Consider the following 16,480-nt stretch of genomic DNA (forward strand, 5'->3'; position numbering starts at 1 on the left):
TCCACACGTTCTGCTCTACTGCATCCAGGTTTGGGCCTCTTCTTCCTCCCACAGTAGTAATAAAGAATGGAATCATAGAATAGTTGGGGTTGGAAAGGACCTTAAGATCATCCACTTCCAACCCCCTGCCATGGGTAGAAATGCTCCAAGCCCTGTCCAACCTGGCCTTGAATACTGCCAGGGATGGGGCAGCCATAGCTTTCTCTGGGCACCCTGTGCCAGTGCCTCAGCACCCTCACAAGGAAGAGCGTCTGCCTTAGATCTAACCTGAACTTCCCCTGTTTCAGTTTGAACCCATCACCCCTTGTCCTATTGCTACAGTCACGGATGAAGAGTCCCTTTCTGGACATGTGAAGCAAGAGAAGAGATACTTGCATAGAAGCGGGCATGGGACACATCTGAAGGCACTGCTACGTTGTAAGGCCCAACTGCTTTATACAGGCACCGGCTGCGTCGCACCAGAACTCCTTGTGGCCATATTGTGTTCTCTGACCAGCTGTGGGGAAAGAATGCCAGAGCATTAGCCATCTGTGACCATGGGTTCACAGACATGGACTGCAGCTTGAAAAAAAGCCAAAGCCTCTGCCACAAGGACACGTCCCACTGGAAAAGCACAGAGTGGTCACCTCAAGCACACCAGATGGACCCAAGGTGAAAAACTGGCTTCCAGTGCAACAACCCAGCCCACTGCACTGGAGAGGGTCACCCCTTGCCCGAGCTACTTCTCCAGTGGCTAAGAAAAACCTCAACATTTGTTTCTGGGAAGGAACCAGCAGTGATTGAAGGAGCTTAGAGAGCTCTCTAGAGCAGATCTTTCTGTTTCTAGGGAACAGAAAGACCAGCAGAGTTTCACATGGAATGGAGGTGTCCTCAGTAGATAATTACTGCTAGTAGTTGCTTATCTACTAGGATGTACTAAGCCCTCCCCATCCCCACACTCACATATGCTGTGGAGCATTGCTGTAGGAACCATGTTCTAGTTTCTGCCACTTGCCAAGATGGGCAGCTGATCTGTGGAGCAGGTCACAGTACTTGGGAGGCAGCAGCTGGGTAGTGAGCATGACGAAGGCGTTGATCCACACCATAATGAGGTGCTCACAGGACCAGCGCATGTCATAGTACTGGGTACTCTGCAAAAAGATCACACAAGAACTTGGCACCACTGTCACAAAGCAAAGGGAGGAACGACAATGGACATAGTGCATCCAGCAAACCCACACCACACATTACAGACATGCGCTTTTGGACCGGTGGCTTCAGAAGGTTACAGTTTAGGAAACACTCAAGACTCCCTTCTCCTTGACCTGAAGGAGAAAGGGCAGGGGCTGATGCTGCAGCTGGTGTATCTCTTCCTCCAGCAGCAGGTGACAACAGGATTTGCTTGCCACAGAACTGCCCCAGGAGCACCAATTGCACCAAGACTGCTACATGGGTTGTGGGACTCTGCCCATTTCACTACACCAACTGAAGCTTGTTCAAGTTAGAAAGACAACAGACTGCAAAATACAACTCCCACAGTGACATGAGGTTGCTGGATTTAGCTTGCCAAGCATCCTAGTTGGCTCTGTTTTCTAACAGGCTGACCACCAAAGCCTCTAATCCAAGCACTCGAAAGCCAGGATGGTGGATCTGAGATGGGTAACAAGAGGTTGCCTTTTCTAAGAACACAGCTATCCATCTGCCTAAGACAGGGGTGGGAGGAGGGGAGTTAGTAAGTGGGGTGATGGGACTAGAGGTGCATCACATTTACAGCAATACCTATCCTCCAACCAGGAGCAGTACTAGTGCACTCCGGATGCAGCCATGCTCCGCTATCCGGGCTGCCAAAGGGGAGACAGAGAAAAGGGGAATTAACCAGGAATCTGTCCTGGCAGCAATTCACACAACATTCAGGGGCACAGAGAGAGCCAGGCGAGAGCTACCTTCACAAAACACAGTGGCAGGAATGCCACGTAGTAGGCACTGAAGAGAGAGTTGAAGAGAACTTCCTTGATCCTGCGGTTGAAGTCTGCTTTCAGGCACTCCACCTCATTGCGGATGAGATCTGGGGAAAGGGGGCAACTGTGGGTGGGGATGGACGTGGGGTTATTGAACTGTTCCCTCAGGGACTCCCACAGAAGAGAGAGGAAATCTTTGGGTTTGACCAGGCTGCTGACAGCTGAAGCCCCATCATCCACCATCTGGTCCTGTACCAAGTAATCACAGTCTGCAGGTAGGGGCTGTGCTCTGCTGTCCTGGTGGAAGCAGCACAGAGGAACGTAGACACCAAATCTGCAGGGAGAGAAAGAAATGAAGGGCTGAAATGACAGACAACCCAACATAAAGCAGGGGCACCTTCTCAGCAGATGAGGGGAACCCTCACTCCATAAGCTAGTGGCCATCTCTTCTCCCCTGTAAAAGTCTAGAGGCTTCAAAAGAGAAGCTTTCTTAAATCCTATTTGTGAAACCAATGATCCCAATGGCTCAGTCTTTGGTCACAGTAAAGGCCCCTACCATACAAACAGCATGCTGAGGCAATTCCTTCATCAACTCAGTGCTGCCACCTCCTCAGCCACTTTAATGACAAGGTGAGGAACTCAATTACAGCCAACAGCTCTGATTCCCATAGAGGCTCATCCACCCACCCCCAGCAGCTCTGCTCCCCTCACCCTGAAGGTACCAGGCAGCGTCACTCACGGGTAGCCCAGGAAGAGCAGGTTGAGCACTGAATGGCTGCGGAAAAGGTTGACCAAAGTCCAGCAGAGCACCCATCCACAGAGGGTGAGCAGCACCAGGCGCACCATGTAGTGAATCACTGATGTTGCACCCACCTGAGAGGCCTGCAAATGGAGAAGAACCATTCAGCAGCTTGGAATACAAGTGTTAGAACATGAGCAGAGGGGGTGCCTGTGGAGCAGGAGAATGGTGCCAGGAGGCACTGTGAGGGATGAATGGCTGCCCTTTCCCTCCCTGAAGCAGGAGGCTGACCCTCTTACAAAGGTGAACATCTTTGACTTTATTCAGCATTGACAGAATCCAAGATTCAAATAAGCACAAGTTGTGGGGCATGGCTAAAATAGCGTCTGCAAAGTAGAAAATACTTCTGTTCCAGTCCCTTATCAGATGATAGTCCAGGAAAGTCTGAGACATTTCCTCTTCCTCTTTCCTTCAGAAGGATCATGCCTCATCATTCACTTCCCTAAAGAACTGGCATGTCACAGTTCTCAGCTGAGGGAGGAGAAGATGGTGCATCCTGGCAACCCCAAAGCTAGATTTCCAGCCCTCATCTACTGGGTGTACAGGCTGCAGTCCATTGAGGAGGCACCACCTTGGAAAGGAAAGGGAGAAAGCTTGTTTCTATCTCCAGGAGGGAGAAGGTAACTGAACTATCGAAAGGTTCTCAGGGGCTACAGCTCTTAGATGGGATGTGCAAGAAGTTTTATGGAGAATGGGAGCATAAATGAAAATGAGAGGAATCAAGAGATGAAAGGAGAACTTCAGAGATCCCATCTTCTCCATTCACTCATTCGACAGGACACAACGGTTCCTTTATCTGTTTTTAAATGTATTGCTTAGCCTTGTGTTGTATTAACCATTTCAGAGGACAGAACTTCCATCTTCCTCAAAAAGACCTTTGTCAAACATACATTTGGCCTGGTTCTGCTCTCACAAACAGAGGGTCTTCAAAATCTGAGGTGGCATGACCAGAGGCCTAGAGTTACTGAGTAACCAGGACGGGAAAAGCAGTTCTATCACCTATTCCTATTTCACTTCAGTGGACTCAGACATCCTCCTCCTGACCTTTCTCCTCTCATCTCCTGTTCGTTCTTGGCTAACTCCCTATTTGTCTTTCTGCTAACTGACTTGCAATTCCCTCAGCCACTTCTCTGCCTGGAGATAGTGAGGTACAATATTGGCCTGCAGGGATAAAGAAGCAAGTGTGAGCATCTCCTTCACCTCCTTCTATCTGCAGAGGCAACCGAGTTACCCAATACTGCAGGACACAAATGGGTTCAAGGAGAAGGCATCCCCAAAAATCTTAGTCCTTCACACCCAGACTTGTTCTGGGGGGAAGAAACCCTCCAGCTCTCCAACTTGCAGAACTTTCTGAGGCCACGGATGGTCATGCTCTGCAACCAGTACCAGGGGCAGGAGAGGAAGCCTCCAAGATGGTTATGTTACCTCAGAGATGAGGGCCCACACCAGCCTCCGCGCCAGCATCACTGTGATGAACGCCGCCAGGTGATAGTCAATGAGGTGAAAGTTCTGAAGGAGGAAAGAAAAAAGGGTCTTCACCAGGGGAAGGGGCTCTGGAACCACCCAGCTGGGGTGGGACAGGAAAGCTGCCTGCTTGAGTGCACCAGGACCTCGGGTAAGCGTTCCCCAAGTCTCTCTGTTAGGGATGAGGGAGAACAGATAAACATCGGTAACACAGGAATGTCTCCAGATGTAAGATCTTCCCCACATGGAGGCTCCTTCCCATGGAGAGATTTCCACTGAAAACAAACCCACCCTTCAGGCAGGTGTTTTTGTGGTCAAAGAGACATCTTGGACCAGGATTGCAAGTCATCCCTGGAAAAGCCAACGAGCAACCAGAGCAAGGGCAGATGAAATGGAGCCCAGGGCGAGCACACCAGCTCACTTTAGCTCTTGGTCTCAGAAATGGTCTGTGGTGACCAATGTTTCCTGATAATCACGTTGACCTGAGAAATGTCATCTTCATGAGCCATAGATCTGTATCAGAAGTTTAATGTTGGCTCTGGCTTCTTCAAATTAGATATAGTTTTTGGACCCCTTCTGATTTTTCAAGGAAGCTATCAAATGTGTTGTGGCTAGAACAGTTAGCAGAGTGTGAATACTGCCGTTTGGGACTTCAAGGCCATTTTGGGTGAAAAAGAACGCTTGATTTCTGATGGGAACAAATGACCATTAAATCCTTTCGGGTAGGGAGCCTCAAACTACTTTCTGTTTAAAGCAAGCTGTGTCCAGCATGGCAGAGCTGAACTCAAAACCGGTAACGCAACACCAGCACCACCTGCCGGTATAGTTAACTAAGGAACCACCTCACGCTTCCAAGCAGCAAGGACACAATAAAAACTGAAGGACCACTTCAGAGGCCAGCTTCACTCACATGAGGTTTGCTGGCTTAGGTACAGGTCACTGGCATACTGCGCACCTTATTGGGCCAGGAAGAAGACTGAAACTGAGGAGACTGGAAGCTTGACATAAGCTGAGGATCTCTTCCCCAACTCCTCTGCTGCTAATGTGCTGTGAGATCCTAATGAAAACTTGCACCATCTTCCTTCTCTCAGGCTCTGCTTCAGTTTCCACTGTGAAGGGGCACCCACAGCAGCAGACAGCATGCTCCTGGAGTCTCAACTCCATTTCAAACCCTAGGATCTAGCTAGGCCATGCAACGAATGCCCACTGAAGGAGGCCTGCTGGCACTTCTCTCTCACCTTCTGTGTATTTTCTCCCCTGTAAAATGGGGGATGACGTGGTCCTGGCTGATGGGGGTGCATGTGAAATCTCCTTCACTCCCCTAATGTCAAATGTTTGGTGATTCCTGGCCTGAGGAAGCATGAAAAGAAGCTGTGTAATGAAAAAGCACGAGTGATGCTATTTGCTGGGGAACTCACCAATGAGGTGCAGGAAGCAGGGTGATTGTATGGGTACCACCAGACAGTCTTGTAGATGTTGATGTATTGAATGAACAGGGCTACCAGCAGGTAGATGAAGAACAGGAATTCAAAGAGAAGGCTCCCATCCAGCGGCAGCTCAGGGATGCGGCAGTGACGGACAGGCTCTGGAGTGATCAGCGCTGTGATGGGAGGCGCCGAGAGGCTGATGGCACTACCATTCCTGAGGAGACACACAGCACTCACTTGGTAAACATCCTACATCATCTCTACCATTCTGCAGGACAGGGAGTGCTTGAGGTTGTGAATTTGGGACTGGGCATTGCTAGAGGAGAGGTGGCAGCAGTCTCACATTCGTATTTCTGGCAGAAGACTGGTGGTGAGCTTTATCCTAGTTCAGCCAAAACCAGCATTCAGCATTTTCTCCAGGCAGCAGATTGAGCTGTTGTGGCAGACCAAACTTGTAGATGGAGGAAGTCAAGTACACAGAGTGAGGAAATAACTCCAAGCAACAAGCATTGAGGACTCTGCCAGACTGAGCACTTAATGTTACCTCCCCGTATCAGGAAAGGCTGAGAAAGTTGGGGTTGTTCAACCTGGAGAAGGCTCCAGGGAGACTTTATTGCAGACTTTCAGTTCTTAAAAGGGGCCTATAAGAAAGATGGGGAGAGACTTTTTAGCAGGGCGTGTTGTAATAAGATGAGGGGTGATGATTTTAAACTAAAAGAGGGGAGATCCTTTACACTAAGGGTGGTAAAACACTGGCACAGGTTGCCAAAGAGAGGTGGTGGATGCCCCATCCCTGGAGACATTCAAGGCCAGGCTGGTTCTGGGCACCCTGATCTAGTTGAAGATGTCCCTGCTCACTGCACGGGGGTTGGGCTAGATGACCTCTGAAGGTTCCTTCCAACCCAAACCCATTCTATGATCCTATGAATATTCACTCCTCCCACCCATCACTAAGACATTACAGTAGCACCCAGCCTCTTTCTCCAGCACTGCAAAGTGTCCATCGTTCCTCTGCTCACAGTTCCTCTGTGAGGGGTAACTAAAAATGGAACAGAGGAGTTCAGCCACTTCCTAGAGACTGACTTCTCAAGTGTTCTCACACTTCCTTTTTTCCTAGCCTTCAGAGGAGGACAGGACAACTAAAAGCTCCAGCAGACTGAATGGATGGAGGAAGCTCAGACACAAACTCTGCTGTGTCTGACTGCAACCAGGACAAACAGCACTTGCCCAGGACCCTGAAGCACTGACTCCATGGTCTAAACAGTCACTTGTTGCTCAAGAAGCTATGAGTGTGACATCTGTCCATCTGTCCTAGCCAGAGAAGTCTTTAAAAGCCAAAGCTAAATGGCTTGGATCTCTTTACTCTGTAAGGATGAACTTATACCAGGTTGATCAGGGCCTCAGCATACAGCAGAGCTTCTCTAGTTTGCTAACTTCTGTATGGAAGGAAGTAACACTGGGCCTTTTTAGTCTTCGTGCCAAATGTGGAGATCTAAATGTCACTGTGTGTTCTTTTTTCAGCCTCCAACTTCCTCAGAAAATTGAGAGGAGCTTTGCCAACTGAATTAGTCTCATCTGCAGCCAGCAGGACTAAACCAAAAGACAGGCATCCTCCAGCCCTGCCTTTCTATCATGTAGGAAGGGGACTCACAGCTGAGCTCTGATGGGTCACACTGACTCCCTGTAGCATTGCAGACAAGTGAGCAAGAGAGGCAAGAACTCATCACCTGCCAGGACTCACTGCTCTGGCGACTGCTGCAGGGAAGGACAATCTGAGCATTGTGCCATTCCACCCCTGGCCATTGCGACCATGGTGAGCAGGGAAGGGTGGCCGTGACCACTTCCACAATCCTCCCCACAGGGCTGATTTTAATGCATGAAGTCATGAGAGGGGCCATAAAGGGAATCATGGCAGCAGAGCTCAGGGGAGAAGCTGGAAGATGTCTGTCATGCAGGGCATGTTCCTTCTTGGATGGGCCACCTCCTAATGCCACAGCAGAGGGCTCAAGGTTCCCGTTTCTCACTTTAACCACACTCATGCACAGAGTGGATCAAAGCTCCTCAGCTTCTGGTGCCACTACAGGTATCTCCACAAACCCCCCTTTGTCCTCACCTGTTTCTCAGCCCAGCACCGTTCCCGCAGCTCCCGCCAACCAGCGTCTGGAGAGAAGGCAAAGCTGAACGGCTTAGCTGCTGCCGGCTGGGTCCCCTCCTTCCACCGGGCATGACCAGGAACCAAGCCACTTCCAGTGCCTCCCTGAGACCCACTCCACGATCCTGAAGCTTTCCGACGTCTGCAAAGGAGGCAGAAACATCATTTAAGCTGCAAACTTAGTTCACACCCCAACCAAGTGAGTTCATGCAAAAGGAATCCACTCACACACTCAGAGCACTGTGGGGCATCCATCACCACCCTAAAGCACTGTGGTATTTCAGTGGCACCAGATCAGAGCCTCGTTGCATACACTGAATGGATATCACTGACACTGTGTCTTTAAAAGCAGCTGCTTAAATTAGCCATCAGTGCCTGTTTGCACTTCCTGTGGGCTGGAAAGCACAAGGAGCATGGCCAGTGCTGGTGAACACACTACTCTGTGCCTCATGTCAAAAGCAAGCCTGGGAAGAGCCCTCTTCCTGTTCTCGTGCATGGGGCTACTACAGCTTCACAGGTCTTTTAATGACCCAACACACTGACAGGCTCTGGTGCTGGTGGATGATTTGACCCCCTCTGCCAGAGCTCTGAACAGGCTGATCTCCGTGAAGTTAACTGCATGGTTCTGATCAAGAAGCCCAGACATGAGGTAATGGCTTTAAACTGAAAGAGGGTGGATTTAGATTCGATACAAGGAAGGAGTTCTTCCCTGCAAGGGTGCTGAGGCACTGGCACAGGGTGCCCAGAGAAGCTGTGGCAGCCCCATCCCTGGCAGTGTTCAAGGCCAGGTTGGACAGGGCTTGGAGCAACCTGCTCTAGTGGAAGGTTTCCCTGCCAGTGGCAGGGGGTTGGAACCAGATGAGCTTTAAGGTCCCTTCCAACTCAAACCATTCTAGGCTTCTATATGATCCCTTCTGTGCTAAGAAAGCCTGGTAGGAGGTCCACTTAAATGTGGTTCTAGTTAGCAGATTAGTGCAGCAAAACACTCATGTATGCATGTACTTCAACTCATATAGGTAGTCACGTACCCCAGCCCTCAAAAACCAGAAATAAGAAAGTTAAAAGTAAGCCTTTAAATATTTATTTGAAGTGACACATTTAAATCAGTGAGGTCCTTAAACTGAATGAGTATGAGAGGCTGGGCAGCTCTGAAGATCAGTAACAAAGATGGATTCTCTGGCACAGACTTTATCATTTCCCATATGACTGCTTTTATTTCCCTGGTTTCCACATGCCACTGAAGGATTTCTGCAGCTGGAGAAGTTGCTGATGGCCAGCAGGCAGAAGAGAGTGTGAATCTGGAAGTCATTCTAACTGCTCGTGCTGTACAGAATCAAGACACTGAGTGAGCATCTCACTGCAAGGCGTCTGGTGTGTCTGGAAACTCATCAGCTGCCCTTTTAGCAAAGTAGCATAGTCAGAACTAAACCAGCATCCAAAAAAGCACCTCTGGCCTTCCAGGAAACTCTGTATCTAGCTTCTGAATTTACAGATGGAACCCATCCCTTCAGAACTCAGTTATCACCTCCTTGAAACCCCTGAGGAATCACAGCTGAGTGTGTGCTCAGTGAGTCACACTGTGCCCATGAGCAGTGTGCAGGAGAACTGGACTCCCTCATAGAATCATCCTTTGGGCTGATTCAAATAACCAATTCTCAGTATTTCCACAAAAATCAAGATGTTTCAAAAGCTGAATGCTTTCCACATAGCCACATGAAGGTCATGCACACCCAAAAAGAGTTGTGAAATGACATGAAAGGAGAGAGCAAACATTGGATAATTTGGGGTTGGAAGCAAAGAATGTGTTTTGGCAGACTTCAAAACTCTCCTAATTCCAATGAGGACACAAGAGAACTGAAGCCCTCCTTACCTTTCTTTTCCTTTACCTTCTCTTTGTAGTCAAGACTAAAGCTTTCAGAGCAGTTTCTCTAGGATGTTCTAGAATATTAGTTGGGAATATCTGTATTTCATGAATTAAATATAAACAGAAGAAAAGTCTCCTGTGTACAGCAGATGAGCAGGGGCAGCAACAGACACTGCAGAACTCATTAGAGCATCCAAACACTTTACATCAGCTGCTAAGATGAAGAAAAATATTAGGAAAACCTCTAAAAGGAGCAACTTTCGGAAGCATTTTAAGACAGATTAAGCTATTACAGGCCTGTGGAAGCTAAAACAGTGTGATTCAACCTCCAGGATGTTTCTGATTACAGACGCAATGTGCTGGTGGTCCGATTAGTGCTATTAACAGTGGAAGGTGTTTGATGCCACATTCAGTAATACATGTCAATAATTTAACAGCTCTCATTAGTAGTGTCCCATTAATATTAGTGTTATCCCATTAGTACGCTCCACATGCTCACCCACACAGTCACTTGAACACTGTGCAATTGTACTCCCACTCTCTGGCTTTGCAAACCAGTAAAATGTAGGTTTCTACCACTCAAAAAGAATGCCTGTGGAAAGGAGCCCTCCTGAACATCAGTGCACCATATTTTAACTGCACTTGAATAAGCCCTTTCACAGTGATCTGTGAACATACAGACTGGGCTGTTCCTCAAGTTTTAAATAACTTTACTTCACTGGAGTTGAATGAAATCAGCTAAATCTTAGAGCAAAATGTGCCTCAGAACCATCCCTGGGTTGTTTGCTTTTGTTTTGTAAACCCAGCCACACTGAAGCTCCCCAGATAAAGTGAAACAAAGCAGGGAGATTACAGATCAGTTTGACTCCAAGTCTGCTTGTTTTGGCCTTGAACCAATGAACAACTCTCCTTTTGGAGGAGACAGACATGGGAAAAGCCTCTTAATAGTTTTCAATTAATAAACAAAGGCATGATTCTACTGTAAAAAATATCCTAACATGGGGGGAAAAAAAGTGTCCATGACCCTTTAGTCCAACAGATAATGTTCCTGTGTGCATCCAAGTCACACAAAGCGTTAATAAAGAGCCTCAGAGCACACTGGGAGTCTACCACGCTCCCTTCTCTGTTTGCAGAGTCCCCACCCCACCAGGAAGCTTATTTTATAGAGTCACAGGCACAAAAACTGAGTAATAGAAAAGAAAAGCTTCCTGACAAGACTCTTTAGTCCATTAATGTGATTCCACATTGTTCATAGAATCATGGAATGGTTTGTGTTGGAAAGGACCTTAAGATCATTCAGTTCCAAACCCCTGCCATGGGCACAGACACCTTCCACTAGAGCAGGTTGCTCCTGGCTTTGAACACTGCCAGGGATGGGGCAGCCACAGCTTCTCTGAGCAACTTGTGCCAGTGCATGGACACCCTCACAGTGAAGAACTTCTTCCTTACATCTAACCTGAACTTCCCCTGTTTCAGTTTGAACCCATCACCCCATGTCCTATCACTACAGTCCCTAACGATGAGTCCCTCTCCAACATCCTTGCAGCCCCCTTCAGATACTGGAAGGTGCTCTGAGGTCTTCCCAGTTCACCCATAATTTCACTCAAAATAAGTTGCATACTTGTAGTCCTTCCATCTCCAACACCCCCCAGAAGACAAGCTGCCGAGCTCACAAGATCTTCTCTCTCAGGCCACGTGGGCATCATAACATCACACAAGATGGATCTGTGGAGCTAATATAGAACAGTGGTCCTGTCCTCACAAAGAGAATGGACATGTGTTTGGGCAACTCTTGGGTCCTAGAGAGGGACCACACACAAAACCTTCAGCTGTGACATGGGTATAAGAAGATCCAGGAACGTAATGCATCAGCCCCTCTGATTTCAAATTCTTGCTTTTAAGACTACAGAAAGCACTTGGGCATTTTGTCTGTCTGCACCAACACTCCTCCTCTCCATCAGCTCCCTAGGCAAGAACCACAGCTGTGAGCAAGGCTTTATTGGTGAAGAGCAAGGCAGATGAACTATCCACCAGTTCAGAGGAGAAGCAGCACACAGCTCCGTGCTGCTCCCCAGGGACCAATGCATCATGTTCCTGCATCAGCAGCTGCCCAAACAGCTCTTGCAAGAGGCAAATCAGGAGAGAGTCAGTGAGTCATCAGAATGAAAAGTCTGCCTGGTTCCCCATCCCTTTGCTGGAAATTCTACAATGCTCAGCCAGTTATGTTGATGGTGTGGATGTTTTTTAATATGAGAAAGCCTTCAATCCTCTTGGGAAGCTAGCTGCAGAGCTTGGAAAACACTCCAGAGGCTCTCCTTGCCTCCACAAGTCCTACAACCAGCTACAATCAAGAGCAGCAAGGGAAACGTGCCCACCCTCACTTGAGACCACAAGTGTCTCACTGTAATGTCTTGACCAAAGCAGCCTTTTTCCTGTCAATAAGTGTGTGACATCTTGGGGTGAAGCAACAAGCTGCCTCTGTTGCTGTTAGCAAGGGAGCTCTGCCTACCTTCTCCTCAGCAATATATAAGCTCCTAGTGTTTAGTGCCAGAAGCAGCCATTCAGTGCTGCCCATCCCCAAAGCACTCCTGTGTCCTGGTCTCTCTCAATTCCTCCCTGCTGCTGCCACTGCCTGTCCCCTGCTGTCAGGAGCACTGGCTTCTAGGTTATTTTGCTTCAAAAAGGAACGCGTATCCTGGAACTGGACTATATGGACAAGCCCTGAGGCACAAGCTCCTGGACCACAAAGGCAAGGCACCATTTAAAAGCTGGACAGTTCACCCTGAGCCAAGCAAAAGGCTCTGTCCCCAGCACAGCCCCTGTTCTCACTCCACAGGTGACGACAAATCACTGTGTCCCCAGCAGTGGCTTATTTATAAAACCTTGTCAGCACTGCTGGAAAAAGAGTTCCCAGCCCCTGGTGAAACCATTTCTGGAAGGATGGGAGGAGAAAAATAGGGTGGGATTCTCTAACCTTTGGGATTAAGTATGTACTGTAACAGTGCTGACTTTCAGCTGGCAGACAAACAGCTCTTTCTCCTCTTCCTCTCCTCTACCCCCATCAGTCTGTGAAATTGAAACAAGCAATGTAAAAAGGTCTCTCAATAACTCATGTCCTCACTTCAAGTCACTGTAGCTGGGCAACCTCATCCCAAACATGCATTTGTCCAGCAATCCAAATGTCTTAGCAAATTATCAGCAAATCTACTTTATAGTGAAATTTTCTTTTGAACTCCTGTGAGTCCTGGTTATTATGGCTTGATTTTACTTCCTTTTAGTGTGAGCCTCTATTTATGTTAAATAAAACCATTTTGGCAGCTGGAAAAACAAGACATAAAGCTGGCAACCCTTTCACCCACCATCACACTGAAATGGTTGAGAACAGAGCTGAGGAGCAGCAATGGCGGCATCCATGCCACGAGGCCACCTTGTCAGCACCCTCACATCTGCTACGCTGAAAGCCAAGAAGCTGCAGAACTTCCATGGACGAAGCCCTAACTTGGTTTGGGAATAAAAAAGCATTAGGTTGTTATGAGGGAGGAAACAACTGACAGGTTATCAGATGGAAAACTAAATATTTGGCTTGCGCAGCACTAAGTCAACACAACCTTTCAACTCAGGCTGGCTCCAAAGGCCCGGCCCTGGGCTGGGAAGCAAAACCGGTTAGCAGGAGATCTCCCAAGTCAGCACATTTTCCAAGTCCTCATGCCACATGGAGCGATGAATTAAGAAGGAGATCCGGTGTGGAGAGAGGCAGAAGCCCCCACGAAGCACATCCCAGGGGTGGGTGAGAAGGACAGAGCTGGGTGGTGAATCCCCATCATGAGGTGATGCACCAGCAAGGCTAAGCTTTGCTCAGTGACTAAGGACCAAGGGATTTTTCTGTAGTAACAAAACTAACCCAGCAAGGCCAAGTCAGCACAGGCTTTTCTAATGCAGCACAGCTCCATCTATCAGTCCTCTACACACGTGTCAAAACAGAAGGGTGAAAGTAGCAAGAAAAAGGCAAGAATTTACATGTGTATTTCATGACTCATTCCAGGCATCTTCAGCAAGGAAAGCCAGAGCTAAGCAGACACGTTAGAGGGGGAAAATAGAAGTTGTAGCTAAAGAGAAGCTGAAGACAGCACTTGCCGTTTGTGCTTCAAATACCCACAGACAAAAATGGGAGCAGAAAAGTAAAGTTTACAGGAAAAACCTCTCCAGGTTAAAGTGCACAGCTCATTTTGCTGATGTGCTCTTTAAGGAGGGGACGTAGATTTAAGTTCTTAATACTCCAGAGCAACAAAACTATCCAAGAGGTTGAAAAAGCCATTTTTAAAACCAGAGAGATTTCCAACCCAAATCCTACACATTTCTTAAAAATCCCCTCAAAGATCTTACTTCAGGGGGTGTAAGGGAAAGATTTCCAGAGGTCCTCTTCAGAATGCAGATGAGTTCAAGTCTTTGTGAATTGAGGGAAAGAAGATACACACAGTAAGTGCTCTTACTGAACTTCTGGCAAGTAGAAGAACAAAGCAACTATTCCTGGAGTAATAAAATGATACTTCAATAAGCATGTAATTACCTTGTGCAACTAACTGGTGCAGGAGGTCAAAGCAAACAGCTTAGTAAGGCTTTAATGAAAGCCTATCATAATTTTATGAATGAAGACAAGTGAAATTATGTTCAAAAAACAAGTGAAGGAAAAAAACCCCAACAAACCCAAACCCCACATCACAAGATCCTCAGGGCTCAGCAGCTACAAGTAGCCAATAACACACTCCTCACCAAGACAACAGTATCACAAGACATGAACATTTTCTTTGGCTTCTTCTGATGTATTCAGCGACACTCACAGCCAAATGCTGGATCTGGGAATAAAGAGAGCATTGGCTTGCTTGTGTATGAGAAAATGACAGAATTGCAAAGCTGAGCTTTTCCAAATGCAGGCCTGACCAGTTGGGTCATGGTCTATTTTGGTCCTACAGTTCCCATGCTTCTAAATGGTGTGGGGAAAGGGACAGCAAGGAATTAGAGTGAGACATATGGTTCTCAAAAACAACCTGCACTGTCACCTGAAAACTTGGAAGAGTTTCAGCTTCAGCTCCAAAACAGGGTTGAGTATGCAGCAACACAAAAGTTTTAAGTTCCAGCTCCATGTGCCTGTTACTTCCAGAAGCAAAAGTTCAGTTTAGAAGGGGGCACTGGCTGGGAAGTAATGCTCTATCCCAAGGAGGGTGTTTTAGCAGACACAACACAGGCAAAGCTATCAAAGCTGGCTGGTAATGCAGTTTATCAACACACACTCCTAAGTACATCTTGCACCAAAGCTCTTCAGTAAACACTGCACAGGTACAGCTACACCACAGCTATCAATCCCCTCCATTGCACCATGCCCCACACAGTGACTGGGAAAGGAGGGGAATTTTGGCTACAGCCACTGAAATGTGCTTTTCCAATTGATCAGAACAAACATGCAGCAAAACAAGATCACTACTGGGGTTGGGGTGGGGAGGGGAACAGATAAAAGATGCACTTGCCTTAAGGGCTCGTCTTTTCAGCCAAGCAAGCCACCAAAACATTCATTCTCTTCCCTATGCCGAACACATACACATGGTCTAATGGACTGAGGATGGGACTGCAAACCAGGAACTTTTTTGCTTTTTTATCTCTCCTCTTCAACTCACTTCCAGGGAACAAATTTCACCATGTCAGACCTCAGTTTCCTTATTCCAAAGAGGATAAACTGTTCAGCAAGGATTTCTCCTCCCAGGGGTCTCTGCAGGTAGCACTGAATAGTTTTTACAGCATTATTTTAGTGCTTTAGACAAGCTTTTTTTCCAAACAAACAGAAGCAGCTTTCCTGCTGGTTTTGTTCCTCTGCCAATCCCAATGTTTAATGTAGTGGAGATCAGCCATGATGACAAATCATGGGGAGTCACTAGGAGTTTTCTGTTTTGTCCTCACATAGCTAAAAATAAGGCAGGCATCTGCCATCTGTAGCAACGAGTTTGAAGGAATGGAGTAGAACACAAGGAAGAAACACTTCCTTGAGGCTTACCCCAAGTCATTGCACTGGGATTCATATCAGAATGTATCAGTGTGACAACGATTTGCATATCCTTGACACTGTAGAAAGGCAGAATTATCACAAGGGATTCTAAATAAATCATATTTTGCATAAAATATACATTTGATTTAAAACGTAAAACTGCATAAGAGAATTCACCAACTCCCCTCTACTTGCCTCCTAAGTAACAGGTACAGTTAATACACAAGTTTCCTGCTTCCATTGCTCAGAACTTTGTGTGACCATTTATGGAGCAACTAATCGATCAGACTGGGAAAATGCAATAGGTTACATTAATCCCTGGTATAATGAATTACACCAAGACTGCTTTAGCTGTCTGAATCTGCACACATGCTCCCTTGTAAGTATTCTGGGCTACAGATGTCTACTGACAATTTAGCTTTAAACCAAGCACCCTCAGCATACGTTATGCTGATGCCACTGCCATGGCTTTTCTGATCAGCTTGCATAACACTCACTTCCCACCAAAAGTCTCGTTTTCCGCTTGCAACACGTTCAGCTGTCCAAAAAGTCGAAAGAAGAAAGGCTGGAAATGACTCTCCAATGACTACTTGCCACAAAGAATGGCAGGAAAACTTTCAGGAGAGTTTGGTAGCTCATGAGTGACTAGCCCAAGTCACAGCTACTACAGATTTACCTCCAGTTTTAAAAATCCACTGCCTAAAAGCTGTAGTACGGTTGTGGTACAGTTAGAAGTAAGTGGAGTTCCCATCAGTGCAAGAGAACTGCTGCTGTTAGATGGACAAAGAAGAGGAAAGCAAACT

At 47.2% G+C, this 16,480-nt stretch overlaps 1 protein-coding gene across 6 annotated transcripts in view; it reads right to left on the bottom strand.

Moving 5' to 3' along the window:
* Positions 1-16,480, bottom strand: part of TMEM39A (transmembrane protein 39A) — a 28,763-nt gene that overhangs the window by 1,878 nt on the left and 10,405 nt on the right. For 4 of the 6 annotated variants that reach the window (XM_065676333.1, XM_065676331.1, XM_065676334.1 and 1 more), the window contains 7 exons: positions 7,741-7,921; positions 5,619-5,841; positions 4,162-4,245; positions 2,677-2,819; positions 1,923-2,271; positions 943-1,130; positions 376-496 (listed from right to left, as the gene is read on the bottom strand). In XM_065676333.1, the coding sequence (XP_065532405.1) occupies positions 376-496; positions 943-1,130; positions 1,923-2,271; positions 2,677-2,819; positions 4,162-4,245; positions 5,619-5,841; positions 7,741-7,853 (1,221 nt within the window). In that variant the 5' untranslated portion in view covers positions 7,854-7,921. Of the gene's footprint in view, positions 1-375; positions 497-942; positions 1,131-1,922; positions 2,272-2,676; positions 2,820-4,161; positions 4,246-5,438; positions 5,596-5,618; positions 5,842-7,740; positions 7,922-12,617; positions 12,637-16,480 lie in introns of those variants that run through there. The other 2 variants (XM_065676335.1, XM_065676336.1) reach the window with 2 other exon arrangements.

This window comes from Lathamus discolor, chromosome 4 (genome assembly GCF_037157495.1).
Source record: "Lathamus discolor isolate bLatDis1 chromosome 4, bLatDis1.hap1, whole genome shotgun sequence".
Classification (NCBI taxonomy): Eukaryota; Metazoa; Chordata; class Aves; order Psittaciformes; family Psittacidae; genus Lathamus; species Lathamus discolor.